This window comes from Pelecanus crispus, chromosome 3, assembly GCF_030463565.1.
Source record: "Pelecanus crispus isolate bPelCri1 chromosome 3, bPelCri1.pri, whole genome shotgun sequence".
NCBI lineage: Eukaryota > Metazoa > Chordata > Aves > Pelecaniformes > Pelecanidae > Pelecanus > Pelecanus crispus.
The window spans coordinates 129,932,791-129,949,356 of record NC_134645.1 but is presented as its reverse complement, the minus strand read 5'-3'; the positions used below and the strand labels follow the sequence as shown (position 1 = coordinate 129,949,356).

At 38.0% G+C, this 16,566-nt stretch overlaps 1 protein-coding gene across 1 annotated transcript in view; it reads left to right on the top strand.

Moving 5' to 3' along the window:
- MSRA (methionine sulfoxide reductase A) overlaps positions 1-16,566 on the top strand; it is a 309,718-nt gene that overhangs the window by 176,433 nt on the left and 116,719 nt on the right. Inside the window, exon 4 of the mRNA XM_075708036.1 lies at positions 16,154-16,258. Within this exon, the coding sequence (XP_075564151.1) occupies positions 16,154-16,258 (105 nt within the window). The remainder of the gene's footprint in view (positions 1-16,153; positions 16,259-16,566) is intronic.

Below are 16,566 nucleotides of genomic sequence, written 5' to 3'. Positions count from 1 at the left end.
TTTCCAGATTTGATGTTATTAAGTTCAAATAGATCTCATGGTAGTAGGTACCGTACAATAAACACAAATGCGAGCGCAGTGATTCACTTTATTTGAATATATTACTTCCTTGAGTTTTGGGGTTTTTTAATGGATGAACAATTACTTTTTTTTTCTCATTGTCTTCTAAGCACTTTGAGGCATCCAGATTGGGCATTTCTTTTTATGAATTAATGTCAAGGAATACTGGGTTCACTACAATTAAAATCCTTTCTTTGCTTTTCTTAAATGCTCCCATTTAAATAGGAGTTTTAGAAAGGATACAAGTGACCTGTAATTTAAAACTCTTGATTTGTGACTGGTTGAATGGAAATAATGGATAGTCAAATACAATGAATGTTCGTTGGGTTTAAGCAGGAGGTAAATGCTTTCAGTGGTCTAATGTGAAGTATAACATTTACATTTTAGCAAAAAAAAGCAAAAATATTTTTTGTTTTGTGTAAGCAGCAGTATAAACAGTACACTGTTTACTGGAGTCAATTTTAATTAATTTTACCAGTGGATGAAATAAAGGTTGCTCTTACTGGCCTATTACAGCATAATTAATCATCAGTAATAATTCATTTTACGTGACTTCTTGAGGTTAAGCATTGGCACAGCCATTCATTAAAATTGGGGTGAGAATTAATAATGTCTAAAAGGTTTGCCACAAAAAAGTGAAATATCTGTAAAGATTTATTAAAGGCTAATGATTGATCTACTTGCCTTTACTTTTAAACCTGATCTCAAATATGGGTCATGCAGCTGTAGAAATACATCAGCTGGCGTTTGATCTGTTTCCAGTGGTTAATGATCTTTGTGAAACCTATGACACCATGTAGCATATTTTTCACGGTGTCCTTAAGAAGATGCCTGTCATCACTAAGTGGGGTTTTATGCTCAGGGTGAGATTCTAGGAATGAAGAATTCCACTTACCATAATCAGAAATGAGATACTCCAAAACATTCAGGTAGCGTCAGATGACTCCGGCCATGGAACAAGCCACCTCTTCTCATTGCAGGGACCTTCATGAGTACAGTTGGGAAAACCAAACTTGCAATCAAGGAACTGTTCATTCTTTCCAGCAGTTTTAGCGGGTGACAGCCCTGTCTTTTATTCTGTATTTATACAGCACCTTGCACAGTGAGACGGCAGCTACAATTTGCAATGTAATGTCCCGGTGTTATAAAAACGGAATAAGGCAGGAAAGGGAGGAGATGTTATTTTCTAGCAGAAAGACATCCCATCGCTCTAATGTACACTCAGTAGGGTCCCCAGGAGGAGCTGTGATTGCAAGGAACCCCTTGCTAGTGTCACTGGTTTTATCTTCCTGATTAAAGGAAATAAAACATTTTCCTAAGTGTGCCTCAACACCATCTACAGTTAATGGAGAACAATTTATGGTTCCCTTACGGTGGACGAAGAGCTGCCTAGAGCCGGCTGATGGGTAACGCCGGAACAGCACTGCTGACTTAGTCTTCAGAATATCCTGATGACCAGGCTATAGGCTATGACATCGTTTGTCACAATGCTTTGTGATGTCAAAGGTCAGACCAGGTCCAAGAGCTCTATGGTTTCTGTTCATCAGATAGGGATTCTTTGGGAGGCAGGGAATATACGTGCATAGCTTAGACTGCAAACACATTTCCTTGATTAACCTTCAGTTGTACAGTAGTGTCGTGGTTTAGCCCCAGCCAGCAACTCAGCACCACGCAGCCGCTCGCTCACTCCCCCTACCCCGATGGGATGGGGGAGAGAATTGGAGGAGTAAGAGTGAGAAACACTCCTGGGTTGAGATAAGAACAGTTTAATAATTGAAATAAAGTAAAATAGTAATGCTAATAGTAACAGTATAATAATGATAATAATAATAATGATACACGAAGCAAGTGATGCACAATGCAATTGCTCACCACCCACCGACCGATACCCAGACAGTTCCCGAGCAGTGATCGCTGCTCCCCGGCCACCCCCCCCCAGTTTCTATACTGAGCATGACGTCATATGGTATGGAATAGCCCTTTGGTCAGTTTGGATCAACTATTCTGGCTGTGCCCCCTCCTAGTTTCTTGTGCACCTGGCAGAGCATGGGAAGCTGAAAAAGTCCTTGACTAGCATAAGCAGTACTTAGCAACAACTAAAAACATCAGCGTGTTATCAACATTCTTCTCCTACTAAATCCAAAACACAGCACTATGCCTGCTGCTAGGAAGAAAATTAACTCTATCCCAGCCGAAACCAGGACAAGTAGCTAACCATTTTCAGTGAGCTCTCTGCAGTGTCCCGGCATTGTCTGCCAGTTCAGTCTTCTGCGTTCAAACTCCTTTCGTTTTCATAGCTTTAAGTTTTTTAAATCTCTTTTTTAATTAAGCAGCCAACCAACTATTTCACCTTTTCTGATTTGAACTCCTCTTTCTCGCTCTTTGCAGACACTTGTACCACCCACCAAAGACTATGCATTTTTGATTAACCTGTCTCTGACCTCACTGCAATTTTTAATACGTATATTGGGCAAATTTTTAGCCCCCATCCCTCAACAATCTTTCAGGAGTATCACTTTAAGAGGGGCAAGAGATATAGTTTATATGTAAAATAAATACTAGGATTTCAAAAGCTCTTAAAGGGAAGGTACAGTTTTTTCAAGGCACTGTAAATGACATAAATATAATTTTAATGCTTTTGACTTGGAGATTTTTTCCTGATCCTTAAGGTACTTCTCTGCAGTTCTTCTGTCACGTCTGTAGTCTGCTTTCATTTTGAAAGGTGCTCCGTTTTGTCTCTGTGCCCAGCCATTGGTCTTTCATCACGCTACATGCAATGTCTACTTACTTGCTCTTCCCCAAGATTCTCATAGCTGCATTCTAGATATATAAATTGTCACAATTTTATTTTTCTAAGCTCTCATCCACTTACGCAATTTGTTTCCGTTAAAGACTTTCACAGAAAACAGGTTGCTTGGGCATTTTTAGAACTTTCTAGAAGTCTTTTATTAGTTTTGGTGGACTTAAAATTGTTTGTTTAGTATAAATTACTTCTGAATTTTCATCCTAGTACTCTTTTTGCTGGAAGCCCGCTGAATGTCTGTCTGTCATCATGAAGTTCTCTGCAGCATTGCAGTCTCTTTTCAGTTTGATGTCTGTGAGAGGTCTCTGGTGAAACCAGATTGCCTGTACTGCTTTTTGCATATTTGTTTTTGGGAAATCATGAGGGAAATCATGATCCCAATCATATTTATGTATATCATATAACTGTCAGATTAGTTTAATAAAAGTTAGATATGAAAGAGAAGCTTTCAGAGTACAAATATAGCAATCTATCCCTTTTTTGCCTTACAGTCTACAATTCTCAGGGATTAAGAAGATATGTACAGTTTTCTTCCAAGCACTATGTTGGCGTTCAGACTGACAAAGAGTGAGAATCGGCATATTTCAGAAATTTAACCTTGCATTCAGAGATCTCCTCAGAGTAGTAACCTCTTACTGAAATCACTGTAGAGAGAAAAGGATAAAACTACAATTTCTGTTATTCTAGTGGAAAAGAATAGATATTAGAATATCTTGCTCTCATTTCTTCTTTTTTATATTCCAGATTATTTAACATTTTCCAACTGCTTATATTGAGCTTGCTATAAATAGATGCCCCTAGGTATTATATTTACCTTCATTTATCCCTTTTCAAAGTTGTTCTCAATGCATGGCATATTCTTCACATTTCTGTTATTCTTCGCCTTCCATTATAACCATTTATTTAAGGAAATTCTGTGTGTTGCATAACTGTAGTACAGAGGCTTTGCAGCTAAAAGCTGTAAACTTTTAAGCAAAAAATCAATCATATTTTCTGATAAAATGACATTAAAAAATATCGCCTTTATAGACTGAAGCTGGATTTTGGTACTGAGTCCAGGTATTTTATTTTTATATATATTCTTCACTTTTCCATCTATGCTTTTTCTGTACCAGAGCTCACTCTCTGTCTTACTCTTTGACTTTTTTAAACACAAACTTTTTTTTTTTTCCCTTTTCTTCCAGGCAAACTGAAATACAATCTGGAAATAATGGTTGCAGCTTCCTAACCGTTTGTGAACTTGCAGTTTAGTGGGGTTTTAGGCTCTTGCACCCACTTGAATGGTCTGTGCTGCTAGGACAGGCTCTGGAAAATGGCTCTCGAGTCATTCTTTGCTCTCTGCAATCAGCTTCCTCTATTCCTGGCAGATGCAGTGGTTAGAAGGGTCGTGCTCTTCGAAGACTTGTCTTTTGTTTCTCTATTTCTCAGAGCTTTTTGGGGATTGTATTAACATTTGGTTTATTCGTGCTTTTGCAGGAAAATTTCCATGTTTCAACCATCTTCCCTCATTTTGCAGTCACCTTCTTGTCCTAGGGTACGTCGCTTTGGAAGCTGTTTGTATTATGACTCTATGTTGTCTTTGGCAAGAGAAGGACACGACACAAGTCCTAAAGCCACCGTCTGACTTCACATCCACCAAGGCAGTAACTGAGGTAGCATTTTTATAATTCAGTCAGGATTCAATCATTATACACAATTCCATTTCTGAAATGATAGTCTGCCGCCTCACACATGGCAATGGGTTGTATCTGGAGACAACTTCACACAACTTACTTGCAAAATCCTGAGGGAGACATTAGGACGCTGGCTGAAGATGACATAGCGGATCTGTGTCTGGACCAAAACTGAGCCAGAGGGCTGCAGTTTGTGTCAGTGGATTTTACAATAAAATAAATAGAGATTAAAGGAATGGTTTCGTGGCTTAAAGGGATGGACGTTTAGATGCTGTAGCTGAGACATTCACGCAGGGCTGACAAATTGTCACTGGGCGTGTAGGAGACCTGCTGCCTTCTGGAGCAGGCGCTAGAGTCCAGACAATTTGTCCCAAGCCATCTCAAATAAACTACATGCCTTCATGGCACAACTGAATTAGTGTCTTAATTTCATGCAGCTGAAGATAGAATCCTATTTATTGAGCTTGTTAGAAAACATGGTTTTTTTTAAATGGTAGGTAGTATAGCCAAATTATTACCTTTTCAAATTCTTACCTGAAGTCAAAATTGCATCACCATATATATTCCACACATCATGTCATAACTGAATTTTTTATTTTCTAAGCATGGTAATATTGTTTCCCTTAGCCCCACACTAAATATTTATATGAGGTAAGGTTTTGCATTTGGGTTTTAAAGGAACAGAAATGCTGTCAGCCCAGGGCTTGTAGTATTTAGAGAAATTATGTTGAATATATGGAAAATTAATTATGAAGAACACAATGTAATAGTGGGTTATGCTCTGCAAAATGGGGATAATGGAATCCAAATTTAGGAAGTACTTTGAAGTCTTTAGGACAAAGGCATGGTGCAACTGTGATGTAGTATTAATCTTCTATCCTCAAAGTTTTTCGTGCCCATGGATAACAGGATATATTTTCTGGGCAGATCTTTATTCACTGTGTTTATCTGCTATGATAAAAAATGTGAACATAATTTCATTAATTTAATTTTTCAAAGGAGCTTTGCAATGAAACAATCTTCTGAGCTACTAAATTCATAACTCTATGACAGCACAAATTGATGATACTAGAAGTAGGTTAAAGCTGTGTGGAATGTAATGCAGTGGGATAATGACTCCTGTGCTTTAATTAGTGGCTGAAGTTTGAGTTGCAGTTTGGTACGGCTCTTATCCCCTAAGAAAAGGGCAATGAGTTCAAGTTGGACGCCCCAAGGTCTTACACTGGTGTGTTCTGTCCCCAATTCTCTTCTATTGCCATACTCCTTTCTCATGTTTTTCAAGAATGACCTGTATACATAATGCTAATCAATGAGTCAATGTGTTTATAAGTTAGAAAAAAGCATATATATGAATAAAACCCAGTTTTTTATGGTATTTCTGTTTCTCACAGCTTTGTTACAGTAGGTTTGTTATATTCCTTAATAGACATTTTCTTACCTGACCTAATAGGCACAAGTATGTCATATAAGGAATTAATTCAAGGGGAAGTGAATGAGTAGGACTGCAGAATACAAGGACTTAAGTTCTGAATGACAACATTTTTTTTCTTCTGAGGAAACTAAATTCAGTCAATCCAAAGTATCCAACAGAAACCTAAGCTGTGCAGTTCGAGCTTGAATTCTCCCCAAACACAGAATCTAACATTGTGGACCACTAAATCTTTCCTGTAATATGAATAATTTGAATCAGGAGAGTACCTTTGCATTCATGATGTGTTACTCTATTGATAGCAAGTTCATCACATACTTTGGACATACTTTTTCCTCAGGAGACTCTGTATAAAAAAATAGAAGTCATTCTTCCCTTGTTTTGAGGTTTTTTTCTGTATTATTGATATGCTCATTATCTAATACAGGGTAGAGAAATACACATGTGAAATGCAGCAACTTTGAGGAATGTCAAAGTAGAAGGTGATGAAGTCAAAGAAAATTCTTGTATTATCTTCCATATAAAATGAGTGGGGAAAATATAATTAAAGTATTGTGAATTTTAGCTCCTCTTATAAACATCGTATAAACAAAAGATGTAGTGTTAATATACAGTCAAAGCAAAACTGTATATTGTGCTCTTACTGTGCTGTTAGGAAGGCTTTTGAACAGGTAGTAGATTTTCTTGTACTTTGTTTGAGGAGATGGAAATAAATACATTGGGAATAAAAAATTATGGACTCTCTATTTTGTTGTACTCTTCCAAACCTTGGATCCTAGTCTAGGGAAGAAAATGGGATGATTTTTACTGCTTTATACTATGAAGTGTTTCAGTCCCAGCTAGGAAAGTGACAAATTCAGTAACATTTTTCAAAACCACCTGTCTTCAGTGCAATGTCTTCATTGTACCATTGTGCGTTCATATGACCACATTTTTGACCTTCTTTCATTTCTTACCGCTCTCCAAACTGCTTTTCATGAGATACATTGTGATTTTTCAGTACTTGAAAGTCTACGATATATGTTTTTGTTTCCAAGAGCAAAGCTTAAAGTTTTTGTAAGAGCAATGGTTATTTTAGCATGCTATTTTTACAGAAAACCTACAGTATAAACCGGTTATGCCCTAATTCTTGGCTCCACGGCAATGTAAGATGCTGTCAATAATACAAGATTGCTGTTAGTTCTGAGGCTAAGGTTCTGTGATTCCCATTACTCCTTCCATATTTAAGCCTTCATTAATTAACTTCATAATTAATGTGTCCTAACCTAAAGCTAGCATTTCTCACTTGCATGACCACTTGTTTTGTTCCATATTCACCTAATCTAGTGTTCAGATTCACGTAGGCTAGATGTTACAAGCCTGGCATTGCATTTCCTTGGTGCCAAGTGTAACTGGTTTGTCAGTAAAAATAATTTATTGACATGTAAAAGGCTCCATCCATCTGATGCATAAGTTTAGGGTTAAATTTGGGCTTTTAAATGAGAACTCCGTAAATGTGGCAATATGGTGTCTTTCTGTTCCCAACACTGTAGCTGAAAGATTTTAACTCACCTATATAAAGATCATGTAGAAAGTGTAGTTAGGTTAGAGTCTACCTCATCAACCATGATGAAAAGAGATAATACAAAAGTCCCAGCTCTTTGTACAGATGACAGTGTTTGGGATAGAAAGGCTTTGTTAAAGCTAAGTGAACAAAGGAAAAAGAGGGGCAATTCACTCATATATTCATGGCATTTAAGGCTGGCAAGGGCTCACTGCATTATTTAATTTGACATCTTTTATATCATAGGTCATTACATTTCACCCAGTTACTATTTAATTAAGCCCTATAACTTTCACCTTTAAGTTTAACTGGTATTTGTCTGAAGTGTCTCTCCCAGAAGGAAATCTGATTTGATTTGAAAACATCAGGAGATGAAGAATCGACCGCTTCCCTTGGTTTATAGAACATAGGTTTTATAGGAGCACGGAATGATCCAATGGTGTAATTGAAGCAGTGTAGTGTTTTGTAGCAGATAACCATCTTCAGTATTTAAAATACATGCCTACTTTTCCACTTGAATTTCCCTGGTTTCCATTCCTACCACTGGCTCTTGATACACCTTTTAATTGCTTGTTCAAAGACCCCTTTTGCACTTAGTTATTCTCTTCCTGAGAAGATGCTTATAACCTTTATATCTAGGTTTTCTTCTTGAAAGGCTAAACATATCATGCTCTTTGTGCCTGGCGCTGGAACTATTTTTGAGGATCTACTTAATGTCAGGATTGATCTCTCCAGTGCTGTTCCTACTAACGTCTTTTTTACTTAGGCATCCCAGTTCAGTCACTCTTCCATTTTATTGCAATATTGCAATATTGCAATAAAATCCCGTATTTACTTGCTTGTCTACTGCTAGCCTTGCACTTTCCTCAAAGATTGCTCTCCATTTGCAGGTATGGTGTGTGTCACTTGTTCCCTTAGTAGAGATTTTACGTATGACTGTTTTTAATATATTTTTGATTGAATGGGCCCAGCGCAACAAGTAATCACTTTATAAGACCATCCTATCAGCCTTCTCATCTAAGTTATCCACAGATTCTGTACGTTGAGACTTTTTATTTCTTTTAAATTACTGATGACAGACTTTTACAGCGACAGACTTTGTACCAATCCCTGCAAAGGACAGATAAAAATGCTGCCATTCAACGCTTGTTCCCTTTAGACAATTTTTTTAGAACTGTCATTTAGACAATTCTTAATCCATTTAACATGTGCACTATTGATATTGTATAGTGCTAATTTTTTAATCAGACTGTCATGAAGTAATAAGTCAAATGCATTAATAAAGTCTATTACACCCATGCTATTACATCCTACATTTATTACAACTAGGCTTGTAATTTCATGAGAGAATGAAATCGAGTTTGGCTGACAAGACCTATGTTCCATACAACCATGTTGACTGGCATTAATTATATGCCTATCTTCAACATTTTTTCTTCAGTTGAATGTCGCATGAGATATTCTGTTGTATTGTCCAGGAGCGATGTCAGACTAATCCTTAGGATGATGTGGTTCATCCGGTTCTGTGATAACTGCAGTACCCTGGCTAGCAAAGCAACGCAACTTGAATCAGAGATATCCCATATCATGTATTGCAGCCAAACCGATTTCCCTAGGATACAGACATTTCTCCCAATACAAATGGTATAGAAGCTTTCCACCGACATCCGCAAGAAATCACTGGAATTGGTTTTGAATCTGAGATTCTTTTTGAATGAAATTAAATCGGAATATACTCTCTAGGAGCACACTTAATGCACTCCAACTGTGAAAAGCAGCCAGTCCAGAGTGAGTCTAAAGTAATCCCTCCTGAAGTGCTTGCAGCCTATGGAAGACATAACCTATAAGGACAGTGAACAAGACAGTAAAGTTTTGCTGTCTTGTGTTGTCCTATAGTCTATACAATTGTTTTTTTCCGTTTATGGATTCTTCAATGTAGAGCTATTTTAGAGTAAGAATAGAAAAAGTGTCAGTAGTAGTGGTCTTGCTTTCAGATGTTCTGTTCAGTGTCTTATTATCAGAAAAAATCTGCTGTGAAAGAATACACAGGATTTTAGCAGACAAAAGTAAGAACTTTTTGTAGCTATACCGTGCAAATTTGAAATACTTGCAAATAAGAAGCAAGTTCATGTAGTAGTTTTGTTTTCCAGATTCTTAGAAAAAACCAATATTCTCTGTTCAAACTGACAATCTCCTTTATTTTAAATTAATTCAACTAGTTTTACTGAAAAATATGACTGAATTTCTGTGAAAAAAATTATCAGTAACAGCATTTTGTACCCCATTTTTCACTGTGATCTTTATTCTCTTGATTTTGATTTGATGGGGTAAAAAAATAAGTCTTTGTAACAGTCAGCAAAAATGCATTTTATGGCATTTCTATAGTTCATTGTTCTATTAGCAAATTTTCTTATCTTTTAAAATTTTAATTTACTGTGTAATTAATCTGTCCTCTACCAAAACAAATGAATAAAATTTAAGAAAATTCTCTCTTTAGATGCATGGATCACCTTGTAGCTGCTGCATGTGCTGCTTTCTGAAGGCACTACAGGTGGCATGGTTTCCTGTGGTCCAGGCAGAAGTTTCTGCCTTCCAGGTAGAAGTTTCTAGAATTTATAGAAAGTTTTATTTTCATAGAATCATAGAATGGTTTGGGTTGGAAGGGACCTTCAGAGGCCACCCAGCCCAACCCCTGCAGTGAGCAGGGACAGCTTCAACCAGAGCAGGGTGCTCAGAGCCCCGTCCAACCTGGCCTGGGATGTTGCCAGGGATGGGGCATCTCCCACCTCTCTGGGCAACCTGTGCCACTGCCTCACCACCCTCAGTGTAAAAAATTTCTTCCTTATATCCAGCCTAAATCTATTCTTCTTTAGTTTAAAACCATTCCCCCTTGTCCTGTGGCTGCAGGCCCTGCTCCAAAGCCTGTCCCCACCTTTCCTGCAGCCCCTTCCAGCAGTGCAGGGCCGCAGGAAGGTCTCCCCGCAGCCTTCTCTTCCCCAGGCTGCACAAGCCCAGCTCTCCCAGCCTGGCCTCAGAGCAGAGCTGCTCCAGCCCTCGGACCATTTCTGTGGCCTCCTCTGGCCCCGCTCCAACAGGTCCCTGTCTGTGCGGTGCTGAGGGCCCCCGAGCTGGGCGCAGGGCTCCAGGGGGGGCTGAGCAGAGCGGAGCAGAGGGGCAGAGCCCCCTCCCTCGCCCCGCTGGCCACGCTGCTGGGGATGCAGCCCAGGATGGGGTTGGCTTTCTGGGCTGCCAGCGCACATTGCCGGCTCATGTCCAGCTTTTCATCTACCAGTACCCTGAAGTCCTCCTCCGCCGGGCTGCTCTGTCTACCTGATATACTTTACAGTCTGTTCCAAACAGTGGGAAAATCACCCTGAAAAACTGAAAAGCAGTCAGGAAACCATGAGTTGCAGGAGGCAAATGTGTAGGTAAGGGCTGCTCACCATCTCTCCAAGCAGAACAACAAGGGGGTCTCAGAAGAAGCCAGTGAGAGCCAAGTTCAGATAAAGGCAGTTGGTTCTTCATGTACGGTGTGGTTGATAGATCACATTATACTTTTTCAACCCTTCCCTGGGTATCTGCTTATGGCCATGGGCAGAGAAGGGCTGGAGGTCTGAACTAGTACATTCTTATTACATTCTTATTCTTCTCAAAAAGTTAAAGAAACATGAGTGTCCAACAGATTAATTAGAAAGATCGATTCACTTAAAATATTCAGCAAGAAGAGGTAAGGGATGACTTCTTAGTAGTCTTTGTCTGTACAGAAAGACCTTTAAATAAATAAACTCAGGTAATAAATAAAACATCTGCTGTCTTTGTCTTTCCTCTTTGCTTCAATGGGGTTGGGCTAGATGACCTCTAAAGGTCCCTTCCAACCCAAAGCATTCTATGATTCTATGATTCTATGATTCTATGATTCTATGATTCTATGATGAAGTTACCTTGACTTCTGGCGGATTTTCTGTCCGTTGGGTTCTTTGGGTCAAGAGCTGTTACATTTCTAAGCACAAAATATGATCCTGCTCCAGTGAAATTCTCTCATCTGTGTTAGGCAGGAAGTCAAATAAAATTATCATAATGGACCCTTCTTAAAAGTCTATTGATGTGTGATAATTTCGCTACTTTGAAGGTAAAAAGGTAAAAGTTAAATAGATCTCCAAAGTGTGGGTTCTCAATGTGTTAGTGTTGAACCCTTTGTTTATTTAACACATTGCTATTTTAGGAAGAAAGTGGAGATTTTATTAGCGATAACTACAACATAATAAAAATTCCCAGGCTAGTTTGGAGAAACAGATGCTCAAAAGACCTACTACTTTTTCATGTAATATTTTGCATATGCACTAGGGCCTAGGCTTTCGCTAGCACAAATTGTTTTAGGCTCCAAAGTCAATAAGCTCTGAAATCTGCGTCAGCTGAAGATCTGCCACCTATTTCTTTAAATTATATTTAGACATTTACTGGATTTAGGCCCTTTATTTCAGTGGGTAAAGAGAGGCAAGTCCCTTTTCATTAAAGACGTGCGGCGGGAGGGAATAGTTTCGGCGTTGCTTGAATTTTGTAACTTAATTCACCCAAGGCTGGACTAGCTAGAGATGAAGCCCACGTGTCATGTAGCAGCGCCGTAGCTGCTGGGTGGCTGGGTATTCACAGGTGAGGTGCTCTCAAGCCAGCCCTTTGAAGTCATTCCACTTTGCCGGAAATAATTAAATGCTTACTGGATAGAGCAAGTTAAAAAGAATGAGTTCGCTTCTATAATCCGTCGGCTTGGGCGCTCACCTGGGAGATGATTAAGAAGGTGAAAATCTAAACACTATTAGGAAGAAAAAAATTGAAAAGGAGCACTGAGTTGTCACTCAGATGTCTTTTTCTATTGCTCTTTACAGGAAAATTTTTGCCAGAGTTTGAATCCCCATTGAAAGAACTCACTGTAGCTAATCCTCTGAGAGTGGCTATGTTTTCTAAGTGGGAAAAGGATATAGGATAAACAGACAATCTGCTGTTGGCACGCAGCCCTCTCTGCCACGGTGTAATAAAGTCTTATCATCTGCAGCGAGGTTCTTCAATGGCTAAGCTCCTTCTAAAGCTGAAGGAGAACTGAGCACCATAACTGGAAATCCGATAATGGCACCTATAAATAAAGGATTTCTATTTGCACAGTTAACAGCAAATGAAATTATATTTAGTGATTCAGTAAATTATTTAAAAAAAAGATGGTTCAAACTTTGAGCTTTTTTTGGGAGAAGGCTTCTAGAGATGTTCATACTTGTTCAAAGTTTTGGAACTTAAAGTGAAGCATGCTTTTACTGTGGAATATTAAAGATCAGCTAATTAAAAGCAAGAGGTGAACTGAGGACACCATGACTCTGACTTAATATAAATGGACCTTTCATGAGAAATTCTGAACGCGGCACTAAGGTGAAGAGCTGAATATCATTGAAAGAATAGCATTTATCACTGATCATTTTAAGTCATTTCAGCTGTTCAGTCTTAGCCTGTTAAATTTCTCATTAAAAGACATGCAGCTTTTTCAAAAACAAGTGGGTTTATTGTTTCTCTTTGATTACTGCCTCTCCATTTTAAGAAATCTTACAAAAAAAGATTTGATTAGAAATATTTCCATGTTTTTTTTTAACAATATAGAGGAGTGGTTAGCTGTTTTGATGCCTGCTCTGTTTTTTTGGCGCTGTAGCGTACCAAATGTATGAAATCCAAACTGAAAAGTGATTATTCTGTTTTCATAGTCAAACTTAAGCCTAACGCAAAAAGCAAAATACGAAGATCAAAAGGGAGAACCCAGTTTAAGTTTCCTTTTGCCACTTTGGCTGCAGCTGAGTCACGTTCAGCACCGATGAGCTGGTAGTTTCTACATACTACTTAGAGTAACTTCGTGGTAGCTTTTGATTCCTTCTTGAGAGCCATATTGCACCTGTGGAGAGATTGCTCTTTATCTTTTCCTGTCCCCTGATAGCATTTTCTCTCTGTGCTTCTTCTAGGAAATCTTGTGGTTAATCTGTCCCACATAGAGCCTTTTACCTGTCTATTTGCTCATGTGTACCCAGTTGATTGGTCTAGTTTCCACTAAAATTGTTGGGAAGTAGGAGTGCTCAGCACAAATGACTAAGATTGTTCGTAGTAGAAATAGCCACACTGCATTCTGACAGAAAATCCACTAGATTGTAGAAAGGCTTTGAGGAAAATTAGAGGTGAATCTGGTAGGACCAGCAGCATTACCTCCTTGCTTTTCCTCTGAGGATGAATATTGATTTTAAATATGCTCTACGTTCTAACAGTCTGCTAGCCACACATCTGAGGATTTTTTTCTCAAGGTCAGGCTATAGTTTTCAGAGTAGCACCATTATTTCCTTATTCAGAGGAAAAGAAGAAAGCTGATTCTTTGAACTTCTGGATTAGTCAGAGCAGACTGTGTTGACAAGATGTAATTGCTGCTTCAATTGAGAGGAAAGGTAATGCCTCTGTTGTTTTGAAGTTGTTTGAGAAACTCTCTTGTGATCTAAAGCTAGTCATCTTAGACAAGCAATTTGCTCCTGAGTGATAAGAACCTTTCAGAAGGTTCACATTGGCTTAAAAAAAAAAAAAAGTTAAAGTCAGAAGCCACTCCTTAATCTCTCTTTAGTTATACCGTGTAGGCTTGCAAGAGATGGACAAACCACTGTCCATTTGTTCTCTTTCTTTACCTCAAGCAACAACAAAATTCCAGACCTGGGCTTCAGCTAAGGCAAACCCCATTATTTTCACTGAGAGACCATATTAAATGATGAAATCTGGAATAAATTCCATCCCTGACCCGAGATGGCCATCAGTTCATGCCATAATATAGAAAGAGCATTTCACTTTATTATTAAGCCAATTATCTGTGACTTGTATTTTTATTCTACTAAATGTGTGATCCCTTTCTGCTAACCTACCATCAGAATTTGACTTCAGATAATGAGTTGCTTCCATGGACTTCAATAGAGGTAGTGCATGTGAAAGAAGAATCGGGCCATCATTTGCCTGGACAGTATCCTGGTGGACAGGATGACATGGCTTTAGCTACAGGTTACACGAAACTTGTACATTTTTGTCTTTTAAGCTCAGTGAGCTTATCTTTGTTGTATTGTGAAGCACACTAGATAGGAACCAATTTGATTTTATCAAAATATTCATTACAGATATCCCAGATGTGTCCCCTTTTACTCCTCTGCATTCTAGACTAAATTTAAACCCAGTCTTTTAAATCCCTTTTGATAGCTAGTCCACCCCTTTGTGCCTCATTTAGGTTTTCTTCATTTCAGGTGCCCCATTAACTGCTATAATGCTGTCATACTTTTCCCTCTTATGTGTCTCTCATATATTGTAGCATCCTTTTTATTTTTTTTCTACTTTTTTTTTTTAATTAAAATTTCTCTTGGTACTAAATTGGTGTTTCTGCTGAACACTGCGCAGTTACTCATAGACTCTGATTTTTCTTGTTTGATGGCAACTAATTCAGAACCCATCACTGGGCCAGATTCAGCTGGTTGTTGCACTGCATGAAATTCAACAATTCTATTCAAGTCTGTTGAGTAAATCTGAAGTTTATGCTGGTATAAATGAAATAAAAACATGGCCTAGTGTGATCAAGGAGCTTGTTATATCTTCACCAAAAGGCAGATCTGGCTGTCCAGTTTATGTTTGTTTAGTATTTACTTATGATTTAACTGAAGAATAGGATAAATTTTTTTCCCCATTCCTGCATATATTATGACAACAAATATGCCTACATTTATAAATTGTAAAATATATAATATAAGATATTTATAAAATATTAAATGCTTGTGTAGCACCCAGTGCAATGGACTTTTACGCTGAGATGTCTGAGCACTCATCAGTCTAACTACTGGTTGCAATTGAAGTGAATTATGTGGCCAGATCCTTCACATCTTGTGAAACTGGATCTTTCAATGATATTGTGAGTGATTAGGCACATAAGGAATGAAAAAAATTGTGCCCATAATGCAACTGAGAAATAGGAACAATATGTTTTAATGTGCTGTAACACCTGCTAATCTTCCTTGAACTTCATCTGCTGTCATGAAGTTCAGTCAGGCTCTCTTTGACTCTTTTTGAAGCCTGTTGGCATCAGTGGCTTGGATGATGTGAAATAGTTTGAAATTATTTGTGTGATCTTGTGTAAACACGCCCTTGAAATTTGTTTTTATAATCAGTTATTTTATCCATATCTTACCTCATGGAAACAAAGTTTTATACTGTCAAGACAACTTCGACATACAAGTTTTCATATTTTAATGTTGTATTTAGAATATTTTAAAATATTTTACTAGTTGTCAGTTACAAATATTGAAGAACTAGTAATTTTTTTTTCCCTGTAAGCTGACAAACTGCTGTAATAACATCACTGTCTTACCTTATTGCCTCTCTGGATAGTTTATTTCATGATGGCCTTGTCCAAACTAGCAGACATCTTAGAATTGGCATGTATATAAAATATTGTGTAAAAAGGCTTAAGTATAAATGATGGCAAATCAAAACACCTTTAAGGAAAAAAAAGGAAAACAAAGGATGTGCTTTGAATCTCAGGTATAAAAAAACTAGATATGCAGTAATTCTCACTAATAACATGTGAATTTATTTTGTCTTTTAAGGTAAAACTGGCCACACAGAGGCTGTACGAGTAGTATATCAGCCAGAAAACATCAGCTTTGAGAAACTGCTCAAGGTCTTCTGGGAGAATCATGACCCGACACAAGGTAGAGTGATGAGTGAGCCAGTATTTAATTATCTTACTAATTACAGCTGGGATAATTAGTGTTTGAGCTGCATGGAAGAGATGAACCTTGAAATCACACTGGAGCTCAAGAATATGATTGCAGACATTTATTGACAGAGAAAGAGAGGGAGAGAGAGAATGAGAGTACAGAAACTCACAATACCCCTCCTCCTTTACAGCTGTCTGTGCTGGGAAAATTCCCACAGAGAGGCACAGTAGACAATAGAAATTTTTTTTTCAACTTTGATTATGACAATTTCTTCTGTAATGCTATCTTTTGTCTCTTAA